Source organism: Rutilus rutilus (assembly GCF_951802725.1).
Source record: "Rutilus rutilus genome assembly, chromosome: 9".
NCBI lineage: Eukaryota > Metazoa > Chordata > Actinopteri > Cypriniformes > Leuciscidae > Rutilus > Rutilus rutilus.
The window spans coordinates 29,667,524-29,695,164 of record NC_140223.1 but is presented as its reverse complement, the minus strand read 5'-3'; the positions used below and the strand labels follow the sequence as shown (position 1 = coordinate 29,695,164).

General features: G+C 38.0%; 1 protein-coding gene across 3 annotated transcripts in view; it reads right to left on the bottom strand.

The window, feature by feature from the left end:
* The window catches only part of stim1a (stromal interaction molecule 1a), a 51,353-nt gene that overhangs the window by 2,799 nt on the left and 20,913 nt on the right, over window positions 1-27,641 (bottom strand). Inside the window, exons 4-13 of one of the 3 annotated variants that reach the window (XM_084418117.1) lie at window positions 25,370-25,484; window positions 21,407-21,518; window positions 20,062-20,177; window positions 14,805-14,982; window positions 5,939-6,116; window positions 3,759-3,926; window positions 3,207-3,307; window positions 2,868-3,097; window positions 1,977-2,057; window positions 621-1,005 (exon numbers count right to left, since the gene is read on the bottom strand). In XM_084418117.1, coding sequence (XP_084274243.1) covers window positions 621-1,005; window positions 1,977-2,057; window positions 2,868-3,097; window positions 3,207-3,307; window positions 3,759-3,926; window positions 5,939-6,116; window positions 14,805-14,982; window positions 20,062-20,177; window positions 21,407-21,518; window positions 25,370-25,484 — 1,664 coding nt within the window. The remainder of the gene's footprint in view (window positions 1-620; window positions 1,006-1,976; window positions 2,058-2,867; window positions 3,098-3,206; window positions 3,308-3,758; window positions 3,927-5,938; window positions 6,117-14,804; window positions 14,983-20,061; window positions 20,178-21,406; window positions 21,519-25,369; window positions 25,485-27,641) is intronic. The other 2 variants (XM_084418115.1, XM_084418116.1) reach the window with 2 other exon arrangements.

Sequence of the window (27,641 nt, the reverse complement as noted above, 5' to 3'; positions counted from 1 at the left end):
ACCCAACATCATGGGTGTCCAAATCTGCTCCTGGAGGGCCAGGGTACTGAAGAGTTTAGCACCAACCCCAAATCAGCACACCTGAAACAGATAATCAAGGTTTTTAGGATTAGTAGAAACATCCAGGCAGGTGTGTCATGGCACGTTGGAGCTAAACCAACTCCAGTCCTAAATGACCGGTGTCCAGCAGACTAAAGTTCCAACCCTAACCCAACACAAGCTTATTGCAGTCAATGTTCATATTTACTCGCAATTTACAGACAACTGTGTTTATTTAGGGTTGGAACTAAACTGCAGGACACCGGCCTTCCAAGACTGGAGTTAAAGAGACCAGGGCATGCATGTGTGAGAACGGTTCAAAATAAGGTGCACATGTGTAAGAACAGATTAAGCAACCAGGTAGAATGTCACAGGAAGTAACACAGCCAAGTTCTAAGCTGCAGTGTCATGAACTGTAGTGAGTATACTGTAGCCCATTACAGCAACAAACCCCACAAGTAGTGATTCACCACAAAATGTAAAGTGTGAGGTAAAAGACTTGTTAAGTGATTTGGAAGAAGTCCCAGGATCATGCCAGGTGAAAAAAAGCACAAAACAAGCACAACAGAATGAAGCAATACCCATAGCTGGCACAACGGTGTGGGCGCTCTGGGCTGGCATCATATGGGAGATCTGGGATGGTGTCCATGGGCTGGAAATATGAAGAGTGATAGTGGGATGCATGAGGGACATTGGCGACGGGAGAGGAGTGGGGACCGTGGGATGAGGCGGCGGAGTAGATAGAGGGATGAGACATGGCTGAGGAAAGCGGAGGCAGTCCCATAGAGTCAAACTGCCCGAAAGGTTGGCTGTGCGCCTGGCGTAGTGATGTCCTAGGTCTGGACAAGTATGAGCTACCCTCCCCTTCCTGCCCACAAAGTGCAAGACAACTCTCTACCAACCTCTGCGAACCCAGGGCCAGCTGCGGGTCAATGTGGCGTTGCCGGAGTGACATCATACTGGGAGCTGTGGGGGCACATAACAATAAGGTCACTCAGAGAAATGATTCAGAGCATGCAGACATTGAAATAGCGCGTGATGGGTGGCAGGCTGGAGAAGGTGAAGCAAGAAACTTTGTGCTAAGAAGGAAAAATGTACAGGTGTGTACAGGTTCAATGGCTTTTCTCAGAAATAGACACACAAGGGAAGTTGCGGGCAAGCTTGGACACTAACCAACCATTCATTAATTTCTTCATGTTGCATTTCCTGTTTCTGTTGAAATTGCTTAAGGTGATGAATGTCTAATGTTACTGTAAGATCCAAATGCTTCCGTATTAACTACGCTGAGGCATTTATTAAACTTTGCAAAAAAAACAAAAAAAAAAACAACAACTGTCCAATAACAATGTATGTTTTTTGACAATTAAAGTCAACATGAAATGCTGTCCATGACCCATTTTACTTCCATAACACATTTCAGAGCAAAGCAGAATATTCCGTGAGAAAATGTATCATAGAAGATTGGGATTTGATTGGAACGGGAAAAATTAAAGGATTTGAAGTCATTTCAGAAGCGCATACTACATTTTGATGATATTTTTAAACTTCTAAATAATGCTAACTAATGAATTGTTCATGATAAGACCAGGAATATATGTATTAAGGAAGTAAAAAAAAGGGTCTTTTTTATTTCGTATTGACTCCATTAAAGTTGCATAAATCAAAGCAGTATCATGTAAGAATCTACAAATGTTTCTTTGTGATGTGATAGCTGATTTATTTTAGCCTGTTTTGTTCTCTAAACTATTTCAAAGTATGCCATTTCACAGCTGTGAACAAGAACAAGATTGAGAGGTGTAGACGGGGAATGGTTCTTTCTGCCCAGTTTCCCCATCCCCTGGGGTAATGGGAAGAATACCGCTTTAAGAGAGTGGTTCAGGAAAACAAGAGGAAGTAAGAGGAGTGGTTGGGGTAAAGGGCATGGTAGTTTAGCCCACCAGAGTACTTCCAAAACGACTGGCAATCCGCATTGAAAGACCAGAGATCACTTGCTCGACGGCCCATTTGCCACGCTGCATCTGGAGGGGGTAAGGGGCAGGGGTAGGGTGCGACTGTTAATCATTTTACTACCAACATAGTGCTACAGAACAGACGTCCCCACAACTTTTTTTTTCTCAATGAAAAAAAAACACTTGAGGATTTAGAAGGATGTAAATCCTTGATCAAATAGTCTTTAAAACTCGGAGTTCTTGATAGCTACGAAAATAATTTTTCAACAACAATTCAGACATATTGTTCAAAGAGTGATCAGCAATGCAAATATCAAATTGAATACACTTTACCCAATAAACACCAATTTTATTTCATGCTTTGCACCTGGGAAGACAACTATTTGTGGGCTTCTTTGAGCTTCCTTAACATTATTTCATACATTCAGATGGAGCATTACAATTACAGAAATCAACCTCAGACTTCCACTGGACCGATAATATTAACTCACACATTTCTTCCGGCCAACTCCGTAACCCTCCATCAAATTTAATACAATAAACTAAAAAAAAAAAAGAAAAAAAAAAAAAGATCTGTACAAAGAGTGCATAACTGCTATTTCAAAAACATATGACACCAATGTGTAGTGAAGATCTTTACTCCCCTCTGTGTAATACAGACCAGTAGATGAGGGGGGGGAAAAACACTCCAACTAAAAGAGTAAATAAGAATTGCGCAAACACACTCAGTGCATACAACCGTTTCTGACAGATAGTGCTTATAGACAAACTAAATAGCTCAAAACGAGGGATTTTTGGATTTGCTCAAAAGGTCACAAGGTCTTTGCTGGCCTTTAGCTGACCGTGGCTTATCCCTATCGATGTCCGACAAGCCCTTACATTGCAGTGTTCCAGGCGCCACTATGTCCTCGTCCATGTCATCCATGTCGTCGGACAAGAAGTGCTGGGGTGTGCTGCGTCCGCCCATGAAGCTGGGGTCCAAGTTGAGGGCGGAGGCCAGAGAGGGCAGGCCTGGGTTATTTACCAGCGTGAAGCCTGTTAAAATCTCAATCTGCTGCCAGCGATGGAGTCTCTCTCTCAGAGCTGCGGTTACCTCACCCAGAGCTTGCCTGGAGAGAAAGAGATACAAAATTACAAGACATAAGTGTTAGGGTTATTATTCCAATTATTAATTTATTTTTAATTAGGCATTCGCCAGGAGAAATGTTTGTGACGTACTTGGCAGCAAGTATTTTGTGATCGACATCATCCAGTGAAGAACTGTGTGCAACATGGAACGTCCCGAATAAAGTATTTCTCTTCTTCTTAATCTTTTCTGCCTAAGAAACCATGCCACATTTTTAAAGAAAACTATCATTTTATATTACTATTATTGTATACTTTATAATAATGTAATATATAATACAATTTATATTACATTTTAAATCCACCAACTGATCTATCACAAATCTAACAAAGGATTTGTCTCACCAAATCATACGATTTTATACAAATCATACGAACTTAACAATATATTTAATATATATATATATATATATATATATATATATATATATATATATATATATATATATATATATATATTTTTTTTTTTTTTTCTGACATTAAAATATATACTTAACTGTCAATTAGTAGTAGCATTTCATTATCCTTTAAAAACTTTCTAAAACTATCTTGCAGTCTTGGTTACCACATTCTGAGGTTGTACTGTCATGTTTTTACCATTGTTCCATCTTAGCTAAACGAACGACTGCAACAAATGCTGCTCACCCCGTCTTTGGCCACCTGCAGCTGTCTCTCTGCGTTCTGTTTCTTGATGTTGTAGTACTGCACCTCCACCTCGTGAGTGAGCTGCAGCCATTTCTGCAGGGCTCCAGGAGGAGACCAGCTGCTGCGAGACTCCAGCTCCTTCTCAGCTTTCTTCAGGGCCATACGCACCTGCAGGGGGCGCCAGAGACAGGTCAGAGAGCAAAAAAGCAGATACAAAGCAAATCTCACTTTTTAATCAGACAATTAAAGAAAGTGCTTTGTTGATTAAAAAAATAAATAAAAAAATACAATTACAAAACAGGAACTTAATAATACCGTCCACATAGCAGTGTTAATTTAGGATCATTGATATACTATTATAGTTTTTATTAATATTTTGAATGTTTTTATTGTTAGATTTTGTTTTCATTATAATTTCACTTAATTTTTTTTGGTAATGTTGTTGTACATTTTTGTCATTTGTATTAGTTTTTATGTCTAAAGAGTTTTTATGAATTTATTTTAGTACTTTGAGTTAAACTAAACAAAAATGAGAAATGTTTTCTTTGGCACCTAGCTGAAATAAAATTATTTATTTATATTTAGTTCACATATAACCCTATGACATCTGTAAACACTAGAAAATAACAACCACCCAAATGCTTGGGGACTGAAATTGCAAGATAGCATTTAACCTTACAACCTCTTCTATTTATCCTCTAATTTGCATGTGTGATTATGACAATTAGCTCATTTACATGACTCATGAATGACTAATTTGGCAAGCTAATGAGAATAAACAGCATAAATTACACTGCCTGAAACATTTTGTTGCGACAAGATGCTAATTATTTAGCCACAAATAAGCTTAACAACCTAACCTAACTAAGATAAACACAATTAATCAACAGCTCCATTCGTGGTAAATACACAGATCTCATCCAGCAAGGGTCTTGGGGAGTGGGCTGATGGGTCGGCGAGCCGAAAGACCCCATTTCTTGTGGAACAGCGCTAATGAGCTACAAACCCACAGAGATTTGTGCCGCCCTCTGACCCAGAATACCCACTTAGCGCCAGGGTTTTAATAGGCCAACATATGCAAAAAAAACAAAAAACAATTAATCCAATTCAGGTCTATTTTTCTCCAGAGATGCCACTTGTGGATTCCGTACACATTATATAAAAAAAACCTGAAAACAAATATGGTCACAAAAGGAACCCACTTTGCTGTCGTTGACACATGAGAGCTTGTTACAATTCTCTGATCAGGTTCTGCAAAGATTTTTCTCCTTTCAAATCTGAAGTGTTAATCTGTCCCACTGCGGCAGTACACAGCTCTGGACACTGCGCTGGGAATATACTCAAAAGGTATCAACAACATGATTTTCCTGTACTGATGAAGTTTAATACAGTTTTATCAGTAGAAGTACGAGGGGGCAGTCGTGGCGTAACGGTTAGAGAGACTTGTAACCCAAATTGTAACCTGAAGCAACAATTTGATTCTCAATACTGGTAGGAAACATCTGAGGTGCCCTTGAGCAAGGCACCTAACCCCCAATTGTTCCCCGAGCGCCGCAGTGTGTGTGTGTGTGTGTGTGTGTGTGTGTGTTCTCTACTCACTGCCCATAATGTGTGTGCACCAACTTGGATGGGTTAAATGCAGAGGACAAATTCTGAGTATGGGTTACCATATTTGGCCTTCACGTCACATCACTTCAAAGTCTGAGATCATCTTACGACCATTTCCACCCACTTCCTTTCTGATATTTCGTGAAGAATGCCCACTCAATTAGAATCAACATACGGCAGCATATTGAGAGATCTAGACCACTAACACCAGTGACATATAACCACACTTCAACATCTTGCATTTTTATAAGGGGACTTTTCACCTACGCTAAATTCGTACCTATGCGAAATTTTCTAAATATATATACACACACTAGTCATTTTGTTAACAACATGTATTCATTACTTCCATGAGCTCATTGTTTCTGCCTTAAATTAATACATTTCTCAGATTAAGCTAACTGCATGATTTGTTTATGTACATTTCTGAAATCCCTTGCTTGGACACAATCACCTCTGATAACAGATCACTCTAAATTGTAACGTAGACGCATGCATTTTCTGTAAAGCTGATTTGAAACGATATGTATTGTGAAAAGCATTATATAAAATAAATGAGGATTGAATTTTACCTGATCCAGCTCCTCCTCTGCGTATTTCTGTCGGCTCAGCTCGTTCACGGTTCCCTCCCGGAGCTCCTTCAGTCTCTGCGCCTCCTGTTTGGCAGCGTTGATCTCGTCCCTCAGCTTCTGCTCCAGGTTTACCTTCTCCACCTCCACTGAACGGTGCTCCTCCTGAGCAATCTGTAGCCTGTGAGGAGACAAATTAAAGAAAAAAAACAAAGAAATGAGTCACAGAACAGTCACAGTAGAGCATGATGTCAGCTACACCAGGGTAATGGGTTCGAATTCCCAGGGAATGCATTAACTAACAAAATGTGTAGCTTGGATGCACTGTAAGTTGCTTTGGATAAAAGCGTCTGCCAAATGTAAATGTACACACCAAAGGCTTAATCATTAAACTTATGACCAAATAGCTAACGTGACTTCTAGAGTGATTTCTGACCGTAAAAAAAAAAAAAAATCTATTTCAGTATATCCGTTCCTATTTGAAGCCATGTTTTGGATGTTCTTACGACCTTGATTTTACTGATCCCTTCGGGAACTTTAGTAAATACACTGTTGTAAATAAACAACAATACAAAACTTGTTTATTGCAAGTTTGAATTTGGGCCTCGAATTTTCCCCTTTTCTCTCTCTCTCTCACACACACACACACACACACACACACACACACACACACACACACACACACACACACACACACACACACATATAATGTATACACATACACCAGAGCACGCATACATAGAAGGTTCAGTTTTAAACTACGTGACTAAGAACCAAACATTTTCAGCATTTCAGCATCAGTAATTGGAGCAGATTTAAGCTCTTAGCAAATCACATGTCGTCTCACTCCTTTTGTGCCAATTAAATTGTCTCTACAGTTCAGCAAACAGATAGTCGAGTAACAGAGATGCAAGGATTAAGATGCTAAAATAAAACATAACTGATGACGGGAAACTAAGACATGCTTGATAAAATTCCTGTCAGACAAATGACACTAAATCACGACGGACACTTTAAACCCAGCTGTGCTCTCTTTAGCTTCAGGGTCATGACTGAGGGTTCAAAGAGGTTCAAAACTCAAAAGCAGATTTTAAACACAAAGACAAATATGACTGCTTTATATAAGTATATTAAAAAAAAAAAAGTCATCACTGATGCAGTCTGTCATCTGGACAGCTTTATTTGATTAAGGACTGAACCATATCATACCAATATGGGTTATTAATGGCAGATATATAGAGAACAGGCTACATATACAATGGGGTCCAGAATCTGTTTTTGTTTTGTTTTAAATAGTTTAAGTTAGTGATTTTGAAAAGTTGAAAAAAAGGATGATGATGATGATAATACACATTTACTAAATTCAGAATAACTTGAATAATACAACATCTGGAAACAGAATGTGCATAATTCTGAAAAACTGGAGAAAAAAAAAAAAAAAACACACTAAATGATACATAAAAACAAAACAAAAATGTATATGAAAATAAAATGTGCATAAATCTGGAGCCAGTGCAAGTTTATTATTTATCATCTTAAAAAGCTCAACTATTGACCGATTAATAGGCCTGGCTTGTACAGTATATTGGCCTATCAGCTAACTGCAATTACCCATTTTGGTAATTACACTCAAGAACAAGAGTCACACCATAACAACCCATTATAAACAGCCCATTAGCAGGATAAAAGAACTAAAGATAATCCTTGATGTTCAGCTGGTGCGTACGCATTTTCAGCACCTTCAGCCGGAAACTACATTCACAGGAAAGTCTGACTGCAAAACAGAGGCGTCATCAAAAAGATAATGATGATGTAACAAGCAGGAAGGGGGAGCGGAAAAATAACTGCAACCAAAGTCTACTCTAGGCTTTCCTGAGCTACGACAGGATTAACGATTTTTCCTGGCGAAAGAGAGAGGAAACACGGGGCCTCGATTCAGCCAGTCATGTCTATATAACCCCCCAGATCAATCTTCACTTAAAGGAAGAGGCTTTATCTGTCTGAGGGCTTCGCTTGAAGCGTATCAAATGACAACGGTTTAGGGGACACTGGCCTCATAAGACGTGATATGTATCCCTCCAGGATTATGGGTACCGAGTTTAAATCAAATTGACTTACATGACTTACAAAAGCATACTTGACTCAGGTGACTTACAGAAGCATACATCACACCTGCTGTTTGAACTCATGGCAGCTCTGTTTTGAAAATCTTGTCTTATTGTTAAAAATCAATTTGTCTATGGAGAAAATGAACGGAATCCTTGAACCCTACTGACTAGAAAAGAATAGATACGCTTGTGATACGAATGGCTCCTGCAGTTTTGTTGGCATCCAGAAGATGGCAGATAGAAGGATTCGGAGGCCTGACGGAAAGAGAAACAGGTGGATTGGGGGAGAAGTTTTTCATTGAGTGAAGTACTAGTGTAAGGTGATCTGAAGTTACAGCTAAGATGGGAAATCTAATACCCCCAAACCTGACCTCTGCCATTCACCATCCTCCAAAATAAGTAATGGAACCTCAGCCCTACAAGCCAACAACAAATATCTAGCAAGGCTCTTTATGATTGTATTAGTCGGAGATCTAAAGTTTTAATTGTTTTTCAATTCACCAGCTTTTACGCATTCAAAACATTTCGTCTGACTCACCATTTATTTGTTTAACTCGCGCATTCAAAAAAACACATTCCTTTGTGCTGGTGAAAGTATGACTATGAAAACAAAAGACAATACAAACAATAGACTAGACTATGCACGCAATGATTAATTAAACTTTTCTTCCTCTCCTACAAACGTGCACCTGCAGCCTCAGATAAGCACGGTTACCGTAACTGTCGGGCGCATGAGAACATTTTCTCTCACGTCTGATTTTACGAGGGTAAATCAAGCATGTGAGAGATGTGGCAGAGAACACGAGATGGTCTCTAAGAATGAGTGTCATGTGCGCTTGTCTTACATTCTCAATACCATTTTTTTTTAAAAGCCCTAAAACTAAGTAGTAAACGTCAGTTAGTAATTTGTACCAGTCACAGTAAAGACAGAAATGAAGACAGTGCTTTTCTATTCAGCTCTTTGTTTACAATAGTCTTTAGCTTTAAGTTAAAAAAATACCATTTACTCAATTAAGTAAAAATGTGAAAACAGAATGTGCATAATCTGAGGGCGTTTACACAACAACGTACTAAAACAGATAAAGTTGTTTTATGCATGCCAAGCCAGTAGTTAGTTATAGGGATTTTGGCCGATACCAATAAACGATAATCCTTTATATTTGAAAGCCGATAACCGATATATTGACCAATAAATCTAAATCGACATATTTTTTGAGAGCCTTAATACAAAAACAAAGTCTCACCATTAAAAGCCATGTCCCAAGTAGAGCTGAAACAACTAATCGATTTAATCGATTAAAATCGATTATTAAAATAGTTGTCAACTAATTTAGTCATCGATTAGTTGCTAAATAACTTTTATTTGCCGTAAGCGGCTCATTTCGTGCATATTTTTAAATCTGCGGTGACCAAAGTGTGGCAGTAATGAGCCACCGGAGGTTTTACACAGCCAGTACAGCAGGAGAAGTAGCGAATAGCCAATAGCTGGCCTTGTTTTATGTCACGTGCTTCCCGCACAGCGTCTGCAGCATTCAGCGAGATAGCGGAGGCAGGCGGCAGTGGAGCTCGAGAAAGAAAAAGAAAAAAGCGGAAGATAAAACTAATCGAACGAAGCAGCATTCGGCAGTTTAGAATATCGCACAAGATTTGTCAACAAAGAAAACATTTCATCACTGGAGAGTTTTTTTTTCCGACACCATCGTATCAATTGATTTTGATTAATATGCGCGAGAGAGAGAGCAAGACAGAGCAAGACTCGGGTGAGTGCGCGCGCGCGCGGCCGGGGCTCTCTGTTAAACTGACAGGACTTGTCACAAGCAAATGATAAACTTTAACTCCATATTAGACATTCTCTGGTTAAACTCTGCAATTCATTATTTTTTCTCGGAACTAATGTTTTGGTAGGAACGAAAGTTTACCATAAATTTACCAAAAAAAAGCTACTTTCAACTTTCTGATTGATTTCACAGCATAAGCTATAAAGCTGTTTCCCAGGTATAAGCTGTGTTTACAGGAAAAAATAAAATAAAATGCAATTTACTGCAACTGTATTCTTTCTTATTCTTCGTGAAAATATGTTCTGCAAGATTCCTTAATGCTTTGTTCGGGATGTTAAACTACTTTAGGAGCCCTAAGGACTGGCATGGTGAAAACATTTGAAATCTCCTTGTGAAATTTGCTAGAGTACGTATGGGTCAGTGTTTTGATTGCAGAAGAGTTCGACAAAGGATTACTAACACATAATAAAACATAACTCCAAGTATGTTTTTGATGAGGATATGACAATGCAAAATGGTTAAAATCTCTAAAAAGTCTATGTTGAATAATAAAGACCCTTAATAATTTACTTGGGAAAAAATGGCCAAAACTAAAATATAAGTACATAAACCGATTAATCGATTAATCGTAAAAATAATCGTCCGATTAATCGATTATTAAAATAATCGTTAGTTGCAGCCCTAGTCCCAAGCACTTCAACATATCAAACATACAGTACAGTAGCCTAGTTTGAGCCAGTATAAGATTCTTTAACTTTTCAAATAAATGTTACGCTCCTATGGCCAACTTTCTTTATCAAATAAATAAATAAAACAAAGAATGAAATAAAATACTGCCTAAATAATGCAAACAAGTCATACTTGTGTAAAAAGAATCAAAATGCATGTGGCATTGATCAAATGGAATAGCCTCCGCACGGACAATAATGAAATGATTTTAATAAAACCAGTGTTAATTAAAATAATATGAGAATAAAAGTGCTAGTTATCATTAATAATGCCTCAATGTTTTGGAAAAAGAAACGTCTAAAATTAATGAGCTGAATGAACACCGGGAATCTTTGTTAGCCGGTTAATTAACTCAAAGAAACCTATGAGATTAATCAGATCATGTGACAACTTGTATCTGCACAAAGTGACATGAATGCACAACTGAAAATTACACAACTTATCGGGTCCATAATGACAACATTAAAAATGAACATATCGGCTGATAAATCATGCATCCCTAGTTGGCTCTTTGTAAAGAAACACTACATGCCTATAATCTGAACACATAATACACATGCACATGATGTTACTGTTTTCACAAATTCGCATTTTTGTAGTTTACACAGAGACGATAACAGTATTGTTTTCAAAAACTTGCACTTTGAAACCATCGTTTGCATTTTCAGGCCATCTAATAAATGAACGGCCAAAACATAAAAGTTTTCCTTTTTTAGTTGAAAACGGTGGTGTATAAACGCCCGAGACTTTTGGCTTGGGCCATAAATAATGTAACAATCTAAACCTACCAATGCCATTGCAACTACCCAGAATGACCTGACAACCTCACTAAACAGTGACGCACTAAAGAAGGCTGGAAAGCAATGCCACTCACACACAACAAGGTAGTGCGTTTTGGGCAAGCATCACATATTTTCTTCCGCAAATGTAAACTTCTGCTTTATAACATGCACTTCTAATCAAATTGAATAGTTAACTGCCATGTAGAAAGGGCAGATTACATTACGCCTCATTTATGACTCAGAGTGAATGGACAGGGATTGCGCATGTGATAATTTGGCAGCGTTCGAGAAGAGGTTTGTCTGTTGGCGAAATGCATCAGCACACCTACACATTCAACTGTTGGAAAGCCTGACTCAACTGCCACAGCCTTGATAAGCATTTACAATACGTCTCAAATGGAGGAAAAAAAAAATGCCTATACAAACGGCCAAGCTCCCTTAAAAGGCGAACTGACATTTTGTCTCATCTCAAAATGTTCCCAAAACAAGCCTACATCAAATAAAATGAACTTATGAAACGACAACCCACAAGGACCTGCGTTCATGTGTGACATAACTGCCATTTATTTTATTTTTATCCTTGAGTTTAAGCTGAGATGATTCGAAGTATCCGGGGGTTAATCACCTCCCTCAGGGGCGACCGGAGCACTGTAGGCCTCTCACCCACCAATCACTAGAGACGTGACCCGGTGACTCGCCTGGTTTTGTCAAAACACAACATGCTGGATGTCCTCCATTGTAACACACTCTGCATAGTTTCCACTGCCCTGTCCCCTTCACACACGCGCTCACACTTCATTCACATGTTTAAGGGATACACAGACCCCTCCGGACACACAGGCTCCTGTGTCATTCTCTTAAAGGTGACAGACTATGAGTCTGCATGAGGACTTCAACAGGAAGCTAGCGGAAGACGGTTGGTATTGAGGGATCAGAGCATTATCCGCGTTCCCACATTCCTAAAGATTCCTCAGTGTATGCGTAACGGTTAGCAAACACAGCCATCTGACGAACTCAATATTTGCTGGTAAATATTCGCAGAGAACAAATTATCCTATGGAATGGAAGACGTCTTTCAAACATCTAGTGTTAATAAATTGCATAATGCCATATCAAAATAAATATTTGTATATATGTTGGGATATAATTATGTAAGTACCACAGGTACTTCTTTAATGTTTACAAATGTGCAAAATATAACATTTCAACAAATATGCACTTTTCATTTGTAAGTTTACCATGCAAAACTATAAAATCATCAGAGCTTGGTAACATAACTTCAAGTCTTACAGAATATAATCAATTAAAATAAATAAGCAATTTTATTTTAATAAAAAAGTTAATTTGCTAATATAGCAAGAAACTTTGCCCTGTTTATAACCTGGTGCAAAGAAGCATTTTCACCAATAAGAGAAAGACGTTTAACCACATGTAAATTGTCTAAAGGTTGAGCTTGTCCACTTTTGACCACTTCCAGAGGTAGTTGAAAACTCATTTGACTGGATTGCTTTCGTAGTGGAAACGCTCATGTGGTCGAATGCGTTCGAACAGCCTCAAATGACCGCCTCTCGGCCTACTGACCTAATGCGTAAACATTAAGGGAGGCACGCTGGCCAGACGGGATTTAAACTTGGTTGGATGAAGATCTAAGTTTGGTTTGAAGTACCAAGATTTCCTGTTTCTAACATGCACTCACAGCATTCGCTGTGGTCTGGCGACTATCAAAGTAAACAAAAGTTTTGCGCATGCTTTTCCGACGTCTCCTTTGGCGTTCATATGTAAATGCCGTGAGCCTCCCCTTGAAGAAATCATGACAGAAGTGGTCCAAAGTGGACAAAAGAGACCAATTAAAACACCAGGGGCCCTATTTTAATAATCTAAGCGCATGGTCTAAAGCAAGTTCACTTAGGCATTGTCCGAATCCACTTTTGCTAGTTTAACGACGGGAAAAATGGTCTGCACACCCGGCGCATGGTCTAAAAGGGTTGTCCCAATTCTCTTAATGAGTAATGGGTGTGTTTTGGGATTTACGTGCGTTAAACCAATCAGAGTCTCATCTCCCATTCCCTTTAAATGCCAGTTGCGCTCGTGCCATGGCAGATTCGCTATTTACATGATGGAATTTGATAGTGGAAAAACCGAAGCCGTCTCCAGAGCGCAAACGGAACTGCTCGTGCGTGAGGTAAAAGTGCGCAAGCAGACCATCTACGGGACAAGCCGGATTCACCATATATTTATGTACACAATAATAATCTTTTACATTGTAATTTTTAATATTTGTCATGTTTGTGTGCTGCTGTGCGTCCCTGTGTGTTTAATAAGCAGAGTGTACGTGCGTTGTGGACCCGCCTATAGGCGCACATTACTAACACGCTCTTTAAATAACAAAAAAACTAAAAAAGATTGCGCCATTGACTTTAGACCAGGTTTCAGTTGGTCAATGGCGCAGTCTATTTGTTGCCTCAAAATAGCAACACGCCAACAATGCACCAGAACACACAGAGCGCACCAGAAAATGCATTTGCTATTTAAACAACATGGCGCAGGACGTGAAAATGATAACTGCGTCGGGCTGAAACTAGCAAAAAATACTAGCATCGCACTTGCGCCGGGTGTAAGATAGGGCCCCAGGTGTACACGGGTATGAGTCTCCCGCGTCTACTTGTGATCCGATCGACCAAAACGCATCTTAATACCAGGTGGAAACAGGGCCCTAGAAACAAAATGGGTGAGGGCCAGCCAAAAAAGTAATATAAAATGATAAAACTCATGATAAAAGTAAAGGGAAAAAAGTGACATTAGTCTATGTTTAATGCATTGAGAAAATGCACAAATGAACAAAAACTTTTTTTTTTTAAAGGATGGACAGGAACAAAATCCATTTGGTAGAAGTATACAATTATATCAGAGGCTTCAAGAAACTGGCATCTTAAGTGAAACAGAACGAAATTGTAATTATAAAGTTCCTCCTTTTCTAGCCATTCCTCTCTCTCACTCTCTCTTTCTCAAACAGATGTCCTCTCCTGCAGATTATTCCCATGCGGCTCCATATCCTGTTCCCTCAGAAGGGAAGGCCTGGTTCACTAAACACTGTAAAAACTGTGACAAATCTATCTGACATCAAAGCTCATAGGCACTTAAGTTTAGACAGTGACTACAAATCATACGCAATGCCATCCTCACTTTATGAGCTCCTGTGCATAATACATATTTCAGTATTTTCGTCCACCATAAACAGGAGTACAAGGCTCAGCTGGAGGTCTAGGTTACTTCATATAATGGTTATTTTAAATATCAAAACAAGCTGCACAAGTTTCCAAAAGTAAAAAAAATAATTAGTTCACATTGCATCGACCAAGTCGACTGACCAAACAATGCCTTACACCTGAGCCAAGTGCTTTAAAGCCACCACAGAGTTTCTCACACTTGTTCAAGAATCTAAAAGTAAAGAAAGTGCAGAACAGGTTCTCACTTCTGCTGTAGGTCGTGAAGGCTCTGCTCTGCCCGATGGAGGCTCTCAAGGTCTATCATCATCTTCTTCATGTGGTCTTTAGAGTGCCGGTTCTGGATGAAAGCGAACCAGCAACCTCCCATTCCGATGACTATAGACACCACCAGCATGAAGTCCTTCAGATGGTTATGTCTGTTCACTGTGAGAGACAGAAACCAGTACATACTTCAGTACTCATATAGCAAATGAATCAGTGCACAACGCCTCTATTCCAAAACCTAGTAAGCGGTCTTCTTAGGCAGATGTACATACAAAGAGTCAGCTGTTATAGCATGTTGCCAAGTTAGTGATACACAACTCTAAAAAGTATGAAAATACAGCACACAAATAATTGGTAAAATAGCCTTTGAAAATAGCCTTTGATACTTCTCAGGATTGAATGATATTTACAAAGGATACCTTCAGCAAAAGCCTTCACATCAAGAGTGTCTCTATGATGCTTTAAAATGCTACCGTTCAACAGCTTTCGGAACAAAGCCCATGTACTGTTTAAGAGTGTGAATTTGAGCTGTCGATTGTAGTACTAGATGTCAATCTGCATTCTGCACAATAGGGGCTTTCGCACCGGAGGAACCTTTTCATAGTTCCTAGAACTATTGGTGGAAGGTGTTTTTTGGCGTGTTCGCACCGCAGGAACTAGGGACGATTTTAGTTTAGTATAGGAACTACCAGTGACGTTAGTGTACGCTGATTGGACGAAAGCACTTAAAACACCAGCAACTGCCATTTAAAAAATAAATAAAAAATGATGTGTAAACAGAGATTATGGTCTATATATTTACTCCAGAAACTAACACTATGAACATGGAAAACAGTGATAGATGGGCCTCTTAACCTTTATGTTGAGGAGAAAATCCAGCGCAACATTGAGGGGACCAAGAGAAACATGATAATGTAATTCTGCTCAGCTAGCAACACTGGACATCAACCACACGGCATATGCTAATACCTTTTCATATACTGTCTACCATCTATGTATAACAGTTCTATCTAATAACGTATTAGACAGGACTGCAACCAGGAAAACCTTCCTAGGGGAACCATTATTTATCTGGGAACCACCCTGGTGGCTAGTTCCTAGAACTACCCGGTGCGAAAGCCCATAATGAGGTAGAACAGCTTATTTCAGTAAAAAAATCTTAATCATGCACAGTTGTCACGGTACCAAAATTTCAGCAGATATGATTATACAACACTTATAAAAACATGCTGTAAATAGAACCTTTGACGCTCAAACAAACATGAACGAGAGCGTTTTGAAAGCAGCGTCTATCAAATATACCCGGTACTCCGTACTACTGGTACTGCAGAAATCAGTCGTTTCACAACCCTAACTATAGGGTTGCATTGGCTTCTGCGGTCACAGTCCTGCAATACTTACCACTGCTGTGCCATTGGGTAAGACAGTTAACCTAACAACCGCCCCGGGGACACCACGCAGTCCAGACCCTAGCTGACTCAACTTCTTACTCCATCTGTACATATCCATGATTAAATATAATTAAGTCTTCGTTGAGAGATGGAAAATAACACTCTTAACTCCTCACCCTCTAGGGAGCGCGACAAAAAGTTGGTCTGCATCAGATCGAAAGCTTTGAGAACCAAAAGCCACATCCTAAAACAATTTTTGCAAAGTTAAACCTTGATAAAACCTGCAACACCAATATGCGAACCACAAGCTAAATATCTAGAACGTGCACTAACAGCTGCACCATGGCTTTAACATTAAAAACAAATCTCAAAAGCAGAAGGCTTTGATGGAACACTCATGAGACAGATTATTCAAATGTTGTTGTTAACCACTGAAGCGTAAGCTTTTATAACCTGTCAACCGTGTCAGCGGTTTAACAAAAAACAGAGTCGTGTTTCTGATGGAGGTATTGTCCCGAGGTACCAGGGCAGCTGGAATCGGTGTCAGTAGATCGGTAGGGGAGGTGTTGGGCTGTCACATGCAGCATGCAGCCTCTCCCTGGTTTCCTGGAGCTAGACCTCTTCAGAGTCAACTCACACACTGAGACCTGCCACATACAGACACTGTTCAGTATCGAGTCTGTCCCTGACTCCCCGTTAGGACCTCCGAGAAGATGGTCTCAATAATGGCTGACAGCAGAACATTCTCTAATAGGAGCCAGAGAAGGGAACGTCAAATGCAAATGCCAAAAAACATTAAGGTTGCTGGGTTTAAAGTAATTTTGTAGCATTTTAGTTTTTTTAGTGCAGGCTCTTGCACCGAAAACTTGAACGTTTTCCATCCTCGGACAAATAGAGACAGACGTCTTAAATACATAAATTAAAATAATAAAATAAAATAAAAAACCTTGGTGTGAGAAAAAAAAGAAAAGAAAAGACATCAAATGAAAACACACTACAATTCAAAAGTTGTGTTTTTTAAAGAGATCTCTAATGCTCACCAAGGCTGCATTATTTGATAATTTATTTATTTTAGAAAAAAAAAAAAAATGTAATATTTATTCCTGTGATGACAAAGCTGAATTTTCAGCATCATTACTCCATTACTTCAGAGTCACATGATACTTTAACTGTTTATTTATTTATTTTCATTAAAAAAAAACTGCACATTTCTTTTAACCTTCATGAGAATTTCTGAGACATTTTTGCTCGGGATGCAACACATTTTAAACTTCTTAGGTTCACATTGCGAGAGTTAAGAGTTGTCTACATAGTATACAACAAACTAGAAGTTCAAAAGAGCAAGCTTTTTTTATAAGAAACATATACATAAAATAAAAACAGAACGCCGCACACTGTTCACAACATCTCTGACAGGTCGACCCAGCTTTTTTCGTCCAATGCATAATAAATATAAACAATGCCAATAAAAGAAGGAAAGACATGTCACATAGCTAATAAAAACAAGCTCTTTGGACAGATTTGGAACAGCATTCTGAACGAGGCATTTAGTGCTGCGCTATATCACGTCCATAATGTCAAACACCCTCATTCTAGTGCAAAAACAACTTCTAGGACCTTTCTCTCTCATAACAAAAGGCATGTGAAGCGCACGGTTATGTCAGCCCCGGTGTATTCTGGGATGTGGGCGTAAATCAAATCACAGCGTTACTTGTACGAGCTGAGGCATGCAACACAGGTTGATGGATCACAGACTGAACCCGTTTCCAGGTCAAGGCAGATTCTTCAGATAACGCTGCCAGGAATGCATCAGATTGTCTGAGAATGTGTTCCTGGGAAAATGTGTTTGGGTAAATACAAAAACGCATTGATGAAACAAAAGGAAGCCAATGAAAAAAAGAAGAAGAAAAAAAGAGTCTCTCTTTAAAGCCTGCGTATTTTACAAATATCTCTAAACCTACTGAACCGGTTCACCAGCATATTGGAGGGGTAGACACTGGCTGCATCCGTTTCAGTGCGCCAAAGACGTGTGCTCAGAATACAGAGTAACCGTCTACACCCTCCCTGTCCAACCCCTGGAGCTTTCCCCTCGGCCTACAGCAGATGACTACGAGCCTCAAGACCTGTGGATATTGGCTAATTATTTTCAGAGACCATCTAAAAAGGAGGAGACGGACCACGGTAAAAAGAAGAAAATGGAAGAAATTGCATTAATCAATATTGCAGAAAATTGGCAATGCCTTGAGGTATTTTTGGTCTAGGACCAGCTGGACCAAACTAATAAAAATAAATTGGTCTCTATCCTACCATTCAAATGTGTAATAGCATAATAGGGGAACTTTAAAGCTTCGTAATTTTGTCTCTTACAATAGGTTTACATGCATCCAAGGTCAAAAAAGTATTTTCTCATAATATGCATTGCACATCACCTAAATTCTCAAAGATTCTGAAAACGGTTCCTTCGAGGATTCTGTGTCTCTAAACCCCTCCTTTCCGAGTCTACTCTGATTGGTCAGACGGTCCAGTCTGTTGTAATTGGTCTACTGCTTACAATGCGCATCGGAAAAGAAATGTCCATTACCATACCTAATACCTACATAGGTTTGAGCAGGAAGTAACAGTAGAATTACTGATGATTCGTTTCGGCAGTTCAGAATAGTTTCTTTCTTTTTGTTAAACAATAACTTTATTTGCACTTTGATCTTAAACACTTTGCAGACCTTTTACATTCACAAACAGCTACATTACACTTTATATTGCATTAAAAAGTAATATTCGAAAAAGCATCATAAGGGCCCTTTAATACATTTATCCAGCAAGGATGCATTTTATTGATCAAAAGTGACAGAAAAGACATTTATAATGTTACTTACAACAGATTTCTATTTCAAATAAACGCTGTTCCTTTTAACTTTCTATTAATCAAAGAATCCTAAAAAAATTGTTTTCAACATTGATAATAAGAAGAAATGTTTCCAGGGCATCATATCAACATTTTTCTGAAGGATCATGTGACACTGAAAACTGGAGTAATGATGCTGAAAATTCAGCTTTGATCACAGGATAAATAATACATTTATAAAAAATAAATAAAAAAATAATCAATTACATTTTAAAATATAGTCAAACAGAAAAATAGTTATTTGAATTGTATTGTATAATACAATTGTAATAATAAAGTTCACAATATTACTGTTTTTAATCTATTTCTTATCAAATAAATTCAGCCTTAGTGAGCATAAGGGACTTTTCCAAAAAAAATTAAAGAATCTCACCGACCACATACTTTTGAATGGTACTGCAGCTACCCAGTCTCTACCTAGTGAAAACCACAACTTTTTGACTTTCTTTGACCTTCTCACATACAAAGGCTTTTAATAGAGACACATCCTCCATGGCAATGCCATCTTGGATGATAGAGAGGTTTCCAGAGAAGTCAAAAACTAACAGCAGCTGTCCGTTTCTCAGATGTCAAACCCAAATCCGAGGAAACGCCATGTGTTTTTTTTTAATGCTCCGCCCATATGAAGCAACAACTGCTCATGGTTCACAACAAGACATCTGAAGACCAAAAGGTTAAGCAGGTTCTTCTGAGCTTATTTGCATTGTTGGACTATCAATCATCTGATGTAATAGACAACACACTACGAATGTGTTTAAAAGAGAAGATAAGATTACATCTGAGAAACATAACTCCACCTAAGCAGGCATAAAGTGAAACAGATCTCTAAAAACATATCTAGAAAATATTTAAACATCCATATATGAAAGATTTAAGTACATTGTTTTATATTTATGACATTTGTTCTAGGCATGATGCTCTACCAGAGGGAAAAATCACACTCACTCATAGGGGCTCCGAACAGAACCGTATCCAGAGCTTTAAGCTGTAGTTTCTGAACGTGACTCCGGTCCAGAATCTTCAGAACTGTTTGTGTCAGAGTGACATTCTTCATTGCCAATCTAGATGGAAAAATAAATAAATAAATAAATAAATAAATGCAAAAGTGCAGCAGATGGGCACTCAATAAGAGGCCAGGTTTTCATCAACCTAGTCAAATGGAAAAATTAGTTTCAGAGCTAAACATTTGACCATAATAAACATGTTTTTAATCCAAGGATGATGCTCACAGTGGTCAAGTTTTGAGGGTCAAGTGATTCTGGTCTCACCAAAAGTGTAATAAATGCTTGGTTAGGACAAATGTCAAGTGTTTCCGGTCACACTAGGACCAAACTAATTTAACCTGTATGTTAGAAGCTAAGAGCACACAGTCTCACATGTACTTAACACAAGCTAGCAAATGGTACATGCACCATTTGGGAGTATGTCTGTAAGTGTTTTTTTTAAAAGAACTCAAAAGTGACAGAAAATCATATACAATGTGATATATACAGTTACAAAACATTTCAATTTCAAATAAATGCTGTTTTAAATATAAAATATTAAGCAGAAGACTGTTTTCAACATTGATAATTAGAAATGTTTCTTGAGCATCAAATCATCATCATTAGAATGATTCCTGAAGTATCATGTGACACTAAAGACTAGAGCAATGAAGCTGAAAATTCAGCTTTGACCACAGGAATAAATTCCATCCATCCATCCATCCATCCATAAATTACAGGAACGTCTTTCCCTGTGTGTGTGTGTGTGTGTGTGTGTGTGTGTGTGTGTGTGTGTGGTTTACGAGGACTTAATGTGTGTGTGTGATATCATTAAATATATATTGGTAAAAGCAGCACACATTGGCTTTTGCCGCTCTAGCCGCTGACCACTCCCCCTCTCACACTGAGAGACAGAGAGGGTCGAAGAAAGCAGCGGAGCCTGCTCCCTGAATCGTTGCGCATTTGTGGATGTTAACTGAATCTGTAAGTCAGCATACTCTGTTTACTTCTGAATATTATATATTTTATCGGTCGTTAACTGGATAGTAGTCAACAGTGGGTAACGTTATCGCTACTGTGTAAGGCCTCGTTTACACTGCAGGTCTTGATGCCCAATTCTGATTTATTGCCTATATCCGATTTTTTCGACCGTCCGTTTACACGTTCTTTCAATTGTGAGCCATATCCAATTAATTTGTTTATACTTGCCATACTATCTGAAACATTGTGCATGCTTAAAGGGGGTTCTTGCACAGATCGACAAACGCGAAATATGTGTGTGTGTGTGTGTTTATTAACTTACTCACCGGGGCATGGCGGTACCATTGAAATTCATCTTCCGGAAGGCTTCCACGTATTGTGGCAACTCGACGTAGTTGATAATCCAGTCCACAACCTGATCCACTGTCCAGTTGTACACTGGGGAACAGAAACACAAAGGCCAACCTCATAAACATCATCACAAATCAGAATACATGTTTCAAAACAAGCTAATAAAACACAATGAGTGACCAAAAGTGGGTGGTTTTGACTTAAAATGTTAATTTAGTAAGAATCGTGACTGTTTTAAAAAACAAATCATTACATCATCAGAGGTCTGCTGGGAAAAGGGCAGTGTGACTAAAAGTGCCAGTATTTGTTTTTGTTTTTTTAACTGATCAGTATCGGCCCAATCCTTTATTTGATGTCAGCTGTCACGCAGGTGTCATGCGGTAGGTGATGATATGCAGCTTTAAGTGGATTTGCCAACTGCCATTAAAGAATGCCAGAAAAGCAGCTCAAATGTGCGTGCATGATGCGTCAGAATCAACAGGGTCTGTTCTAGTGTAACACGTACATTTGAGCATCCATGTTTAGTACATTTGATGCACACGTTTGTGACAAATCACTCAAAAGTAATTTATTTACTGTTTATTTGTATCTGCCGTCAGTTTATCTGAGATGTCAGTGCCATAACACACTGTTATAAGTTGCGTCTTGCTTCGGCCTTGACTGACAGACTGGCATAATGACATTTTCTTTTTGTTGCAATTATTCTGCTCATTGTACATATAAAACACAAGTTTATATCAGTAGTATATAACAGCAGATATTGCATGTGTTCTAGCTCAAGCACACCTGGTGCAAGTAATGAAGCCCTTGATTCGTTGCATCAGGTGTGCTTGACAACACCTGATTTGCAGTTGTGTTTGAGTTGTGCTGTTGTGAGGAATTCTATTCAGAAGTCTCTGCAGAAGTCATTAAAAGTTGCATTTTCAGTTGAATTTGGGGAAATCAATTGAAACATTTGTTGTGTTGAGCTATTTCAATTACAACAAATTAAACTAAAGTCTGTCATTTTTGCTAATAAACCTTATTTGCAATGGGGGTTGAATAATTCCGATTACAACTGTATACACACACACAGGCCTATAAATATTATCACTGTAGTAATTGTTATATTGGAATTACTCTGTAGTGATATAGGCTACACACCTTTTTTGAGCCCCTGAGAAACTCTGCATATCCCTGTACATTGGATTGATTTGAATAACTGTAATGTACTTGAAGTATGCACCAAGCACTAGGAAACTACAAGTATTGGATCAATATTCAATAACTCTGATCGGAGGCACAAAAAAACTTGATTGGCACATCCCTTCTTAGAACAAGGTTTCTCAAACTGGTTTTCATGAGGCAACTGCAGGGGGTTGGCAAGATAAAACTCTTAATAAAAAGATGAAATATTTTATTTGTTTACCTGCAAGGCACGTGACTATTAACCGATATCAGAGAACTGTGAACAAGCAAGTGTGTTGTTAAATTATTGAAATATGAATGTAAAATCTCAGGAGATACTGGATCATCGCAATTAATCAGCTGTCATTGAGAATGACACACCAAGCGATCAAAACTGCCCATGATGTAAGAAATCTAAACCGATTACTAAAATTTGTCTCAGACATCAAAAACATGGCCTAAATACATTTGCCAGTGATATTTGAATTAACCCCCCCCACCCCACCCCCAAACAAAAATAAAGCATATTAAGCAGAGTGACAGCTGGCATAATAACAATCCAATATATTATAGACATCAAATTTTACTGGAGTATAAATATTACACTGGCATAAATAACACAGATATTCACTGTCACACCACCTTTGAAAAAAGCAGACGCTGCCAGCTCTCAAAGAAAACACTGTAAGGGTATATCTCTCGCCTGACCCTGGCACAAAACTGTTCTCTGTGTGTGTGTACGTGTGTGTGTGTGTGTGTCTTGGCTGGGAAAGATCAGCTTTCATAACCTTGGCTCTTCAGCTGTGCTTTGAGGAAGAGCTGCAATGCAGAATAAAACTGACCAAAGAGCAAAAGGAGAAAATGAGGAGGAAACCCAAGACAGACATTGTTCGGTCAATCTGACCATTACGGTCAGATCCAAAAATAGAAGAAATATTTGCCAAAATGTGCAGTGCACACTCAGAGCATATGCATGATGCAATGTGCTTGACTTGACCTTTCATTTCCAGATGAATGAAGTGCAAGTAATAAGTGTGACTTTAACTTCTCATTCAACTAGTTGTTCACGCAAACCCATTTTTAAAATATATTTTAGAACAAAAAAAATACAACTAACAGCTTTAACATATAAACAGGCTAAATAACTATAACCTGCACTACTGTTCTTTGTTTTTGTTTTTCAGGATTATTTGATTAATAGAAAGTTCAAAAGAACAGCATTTATTTCAAATAAAAAAAAGATTTTGTAACATTATAAATGTCTTTCCTGTCACTTTTGATTAATTCAATGTATCATTACTGACTAAGAGTGTTTTTTTTTTTTTTTTTTTTTATCTCTGACCCTGAACTTTTGAATGGTAGTATAAATATTATTTTTTTTGCACTAAATTATCATTGAATCATTGATTATAATGGGAGGAAACAATACAATATGCCACTCGCTTCCAGTATTGACAATGATGAAATCGATAAACTGACTAGATGTTGAATAACTATATTTTCTTTTACCTTGCATACTTTTGTTCATGATTTGAGGATGAGGGCTGATACAAATTTGTTGCTGACCTCATCAACAAAAGATTTGTGAAGCGTTTTATCCTTCCTTTTGAAACATGATAGGCTAAAACCTACCTGTTTTCTTTAGTGTATTGATTATTTTCCTCGGCTGGTTTTACCAATTTATATTTGAGTCTGATACTGTTTTGCTACTCCTGTTTTATGGTTACTCTTAGCTATGTTGCTTTTATTTTTTGTTATGCATGTTTTTCTTCTTCTAATCTTGTTGTTTAACAGCCTACTGGCTGTTATGTGCTATATAAATATAATTTTACTTTAAATTTATTGTGCTGTCCAAAATTACACAAATATCTGGTTACTTATTGATTGCATACAGCATTGTTTGTTCAGAAACAAACCTGAAACACATTTTGGCCCACAATCCACCAGAATCGCTGCATTATACACCGTGCAGCAGTATAGGCTATACATTGCAGTAAGCGGTACCCTTATATTCCCTTCTGAACATGGCATTCGTTTTACCAAGATCTCATTCCCAGCTGTACATTCATGAGCAGGACGTAGAAGGTTGAGTGTTCTGGAGCGGATCTGGACATTATCTGGATTTAGAGGTGTTGAAAACCGTGAAATCGCCTCCCTAAGTGTTCACACACTTCCGCTGTTAAGAGGCCCATTTAAGATACCACTTAACAACACATGCCCTACAAAAAGTACAATGTACTAGTATTATGATTATACCATGTTATTGACTGACTGACTGACTGATTCATTATTATTATTATTATTTATTAACTGGAAAAAACTGTGAAAAAATTATTTAAAAACATAATATTATGATAATTTTGTTTCAAACCTGTAAAATATATTCATCTTCTATATGCAGTTACCTTCGGTTTATCATGGTACTGAGCCTAAAAGAAAATATATTCTTACTATGATGTCCAAAGTGTGTGTTATCATCATCATCAATTTGGGATAGATTTTAAATAATTAACCCATTTTTTATGCAGTATTTCATCCAGCTGGATAGTTTGAGGCACATTGTGCAGTCAACTAAAAACAACTTGACTAAAAAAATCTGTCCCTGATGTTAAAGTCAGCAAAACCTTGTAAGAATGTAAGTCTGCATTAGCAAAGGTCAACCAATGAGCCGTTTTTCATTAAAAGCTACAACATATTCCACTGTGCATGTGAGAAAACCATGACTCACGGCTTTTTGCGCTAATGGCTCATTATGAAACAGTCGCGCTCACCTTCTGAACTCTTCCAGGCGTTCCACAGGTCCTCCACGCTGATGAGCTGGTCGTCACCGTGGAAACTGTTGTGCTTGGCTTTGGGGTCATGGTAGTTGAGGTCCTCTCTTAAAAACTGTCAGATAACAGGGAACAAAAGGAAGTCTATTCCAATTAGCAGCTCAAGGATCCCAGAGAATTCAGGAGAAAATGAAGATTTTGAATGCAATCACTATATTCTCCACTAGTTGATAAAGCAGACATTTATTTTTCTCTCTTTTATGAAGTTGTACAGGAGCTCTGTGCAAATTATTGTACTCTTTTTCAAGGTCTGCACAAACTCAAGCAGACATTTATCACAGCCCTTAAATTACTATAGTGGTACCATGGTACAGTGATGGTATCAGATGGCAATAACAAAAATTATAATAAAAAATAAAAAAAGTAAAATAAAATGTATAAAATATCCTCCATCGTTCTTGTCCGTCCATCCATCCGTCCATCCGTCCATCCATCCGTCCATCCATCCGTCCATCCATCCATCCATCCATCCATGTATATAAAAGTGAATAAAATAAATACAAAAATAAAAATATACAATTTAAAATAAAAAAAATAATAATTGAAAATATATATCGTTCTGTATATCTGTCGTTCTGTCTATTCATCCGTCCGTCTGTCCATCCATCCATCTATATTAGGGGTGTAACAATATATCGTGTCACAATATATCGCAACACAAAAATGCAACAATATGTATCGTGGATAGTGACAATATATATTGTGTATAGTTCACCCAAAATAAAAAATTACCGTGTGAGTTTCAGTTTGCAGAGTTTCAGTGTTGAATATAATGTATAATAATGCAATGGGGGAATATTTGTGGGTCCTGATAATGCCAAATGTCTTATGTTACCAGTAAAAAGTGGCCTACATTATTTTAAATATATCTAGTCAGTGACAGAGTGCGAGCATATTCGTCTAAAATAATTTTAGCTTCAAAATCATGACTATTATTCTGGTGTCACTATTGTCCTGTGCATTGCGTTACAAGCCGAAGCCTATTAATTTACACCCACAATGTAATCAAATTTAGCCTTTTAATCAACAGTACATATTTGGTCATCCTTTTATCATATGTCTTCGAGTATCGCAATAATATTGTATCGTGAGTTCAGTTTCATGATATGTATCGAACCGTGACATGAGTGTATCGTTACACACCTTATCTATCTATCTATCTATCTATCTATCTATCTATCTATCTATCTATCTATCTATCTATCTATCTATCTATCTATCTATCTATCTATCTATCTATCTATCTATCTACACAAATAAAATAAATACTAAAATACAAATATACAATTTATATAAAAAAAAAAAAAAAAAGTGTTTGCTAATGAATAATAGAAAGCCTTTACATCCTTAACAGACATTAGGTATGTACCAACATCGTAACCGGCTATAACAAGCAATTCTGCACTTTATCGGTCACTTGGTTTCCAAGCCGGAAAGCCCTACCCAAAACTCACTGGACTGAAAATGACAGTTTGTTTGCCCATTATGAGCAAATGACCAGAACTTAATTCAAATGACAATAAACTGTTAGAAACCCTAGGGAACATTTAAGAGCCAAACCAAAGTCTATCTTATAGACGTAATGTTTTAAGATATTCTGGGTGTATTAATGCCGTTGAGTGCTGTGAACAAATAGCGGAGCAAAGGCTCAGTTTGCTCAGACACAGCTGACGGCAACAATGATTACACAACATAACGCAACAGAAGGTTAGAGAGCAGTTCAAGGGATATTTAAGATGGTAAAGAGCTTCAAACTGTGGTTAAACTGCAACCACTGTGAGAGATTTGTCATAAATGTGTAAATATTTAGATGGAGACTAATCACACCTGCTTTCTACAAATCAAATTTGTCAACCGCATTGTTACAACTGACACATCAAGACATGTACAGACGATTGGCTTTTTTTTCCCCCCACAACATGTCACAGCAGCAATAATTGATGACATAATATCACTGGAAACGCTGTCACTACCCCATGCCTTTATAAATGCAAATGAGTCATGGTTTTAAGACACAGGCCAAGATATTCCTCGAAATGCCCACTCAAAGACAAGTGTCGAGCACTCAAGTCTATGCGGTGTGGAAACAAACACAGCAAGTAGCGCAACCTAATCTAACGGTTTAATTCTGCGATTGCAAACTGCATCGTATGCCATCAAATCATAGTTTTAAAATTTTGGACTCTCACAAGAATACCAGGATCTTTGCAAT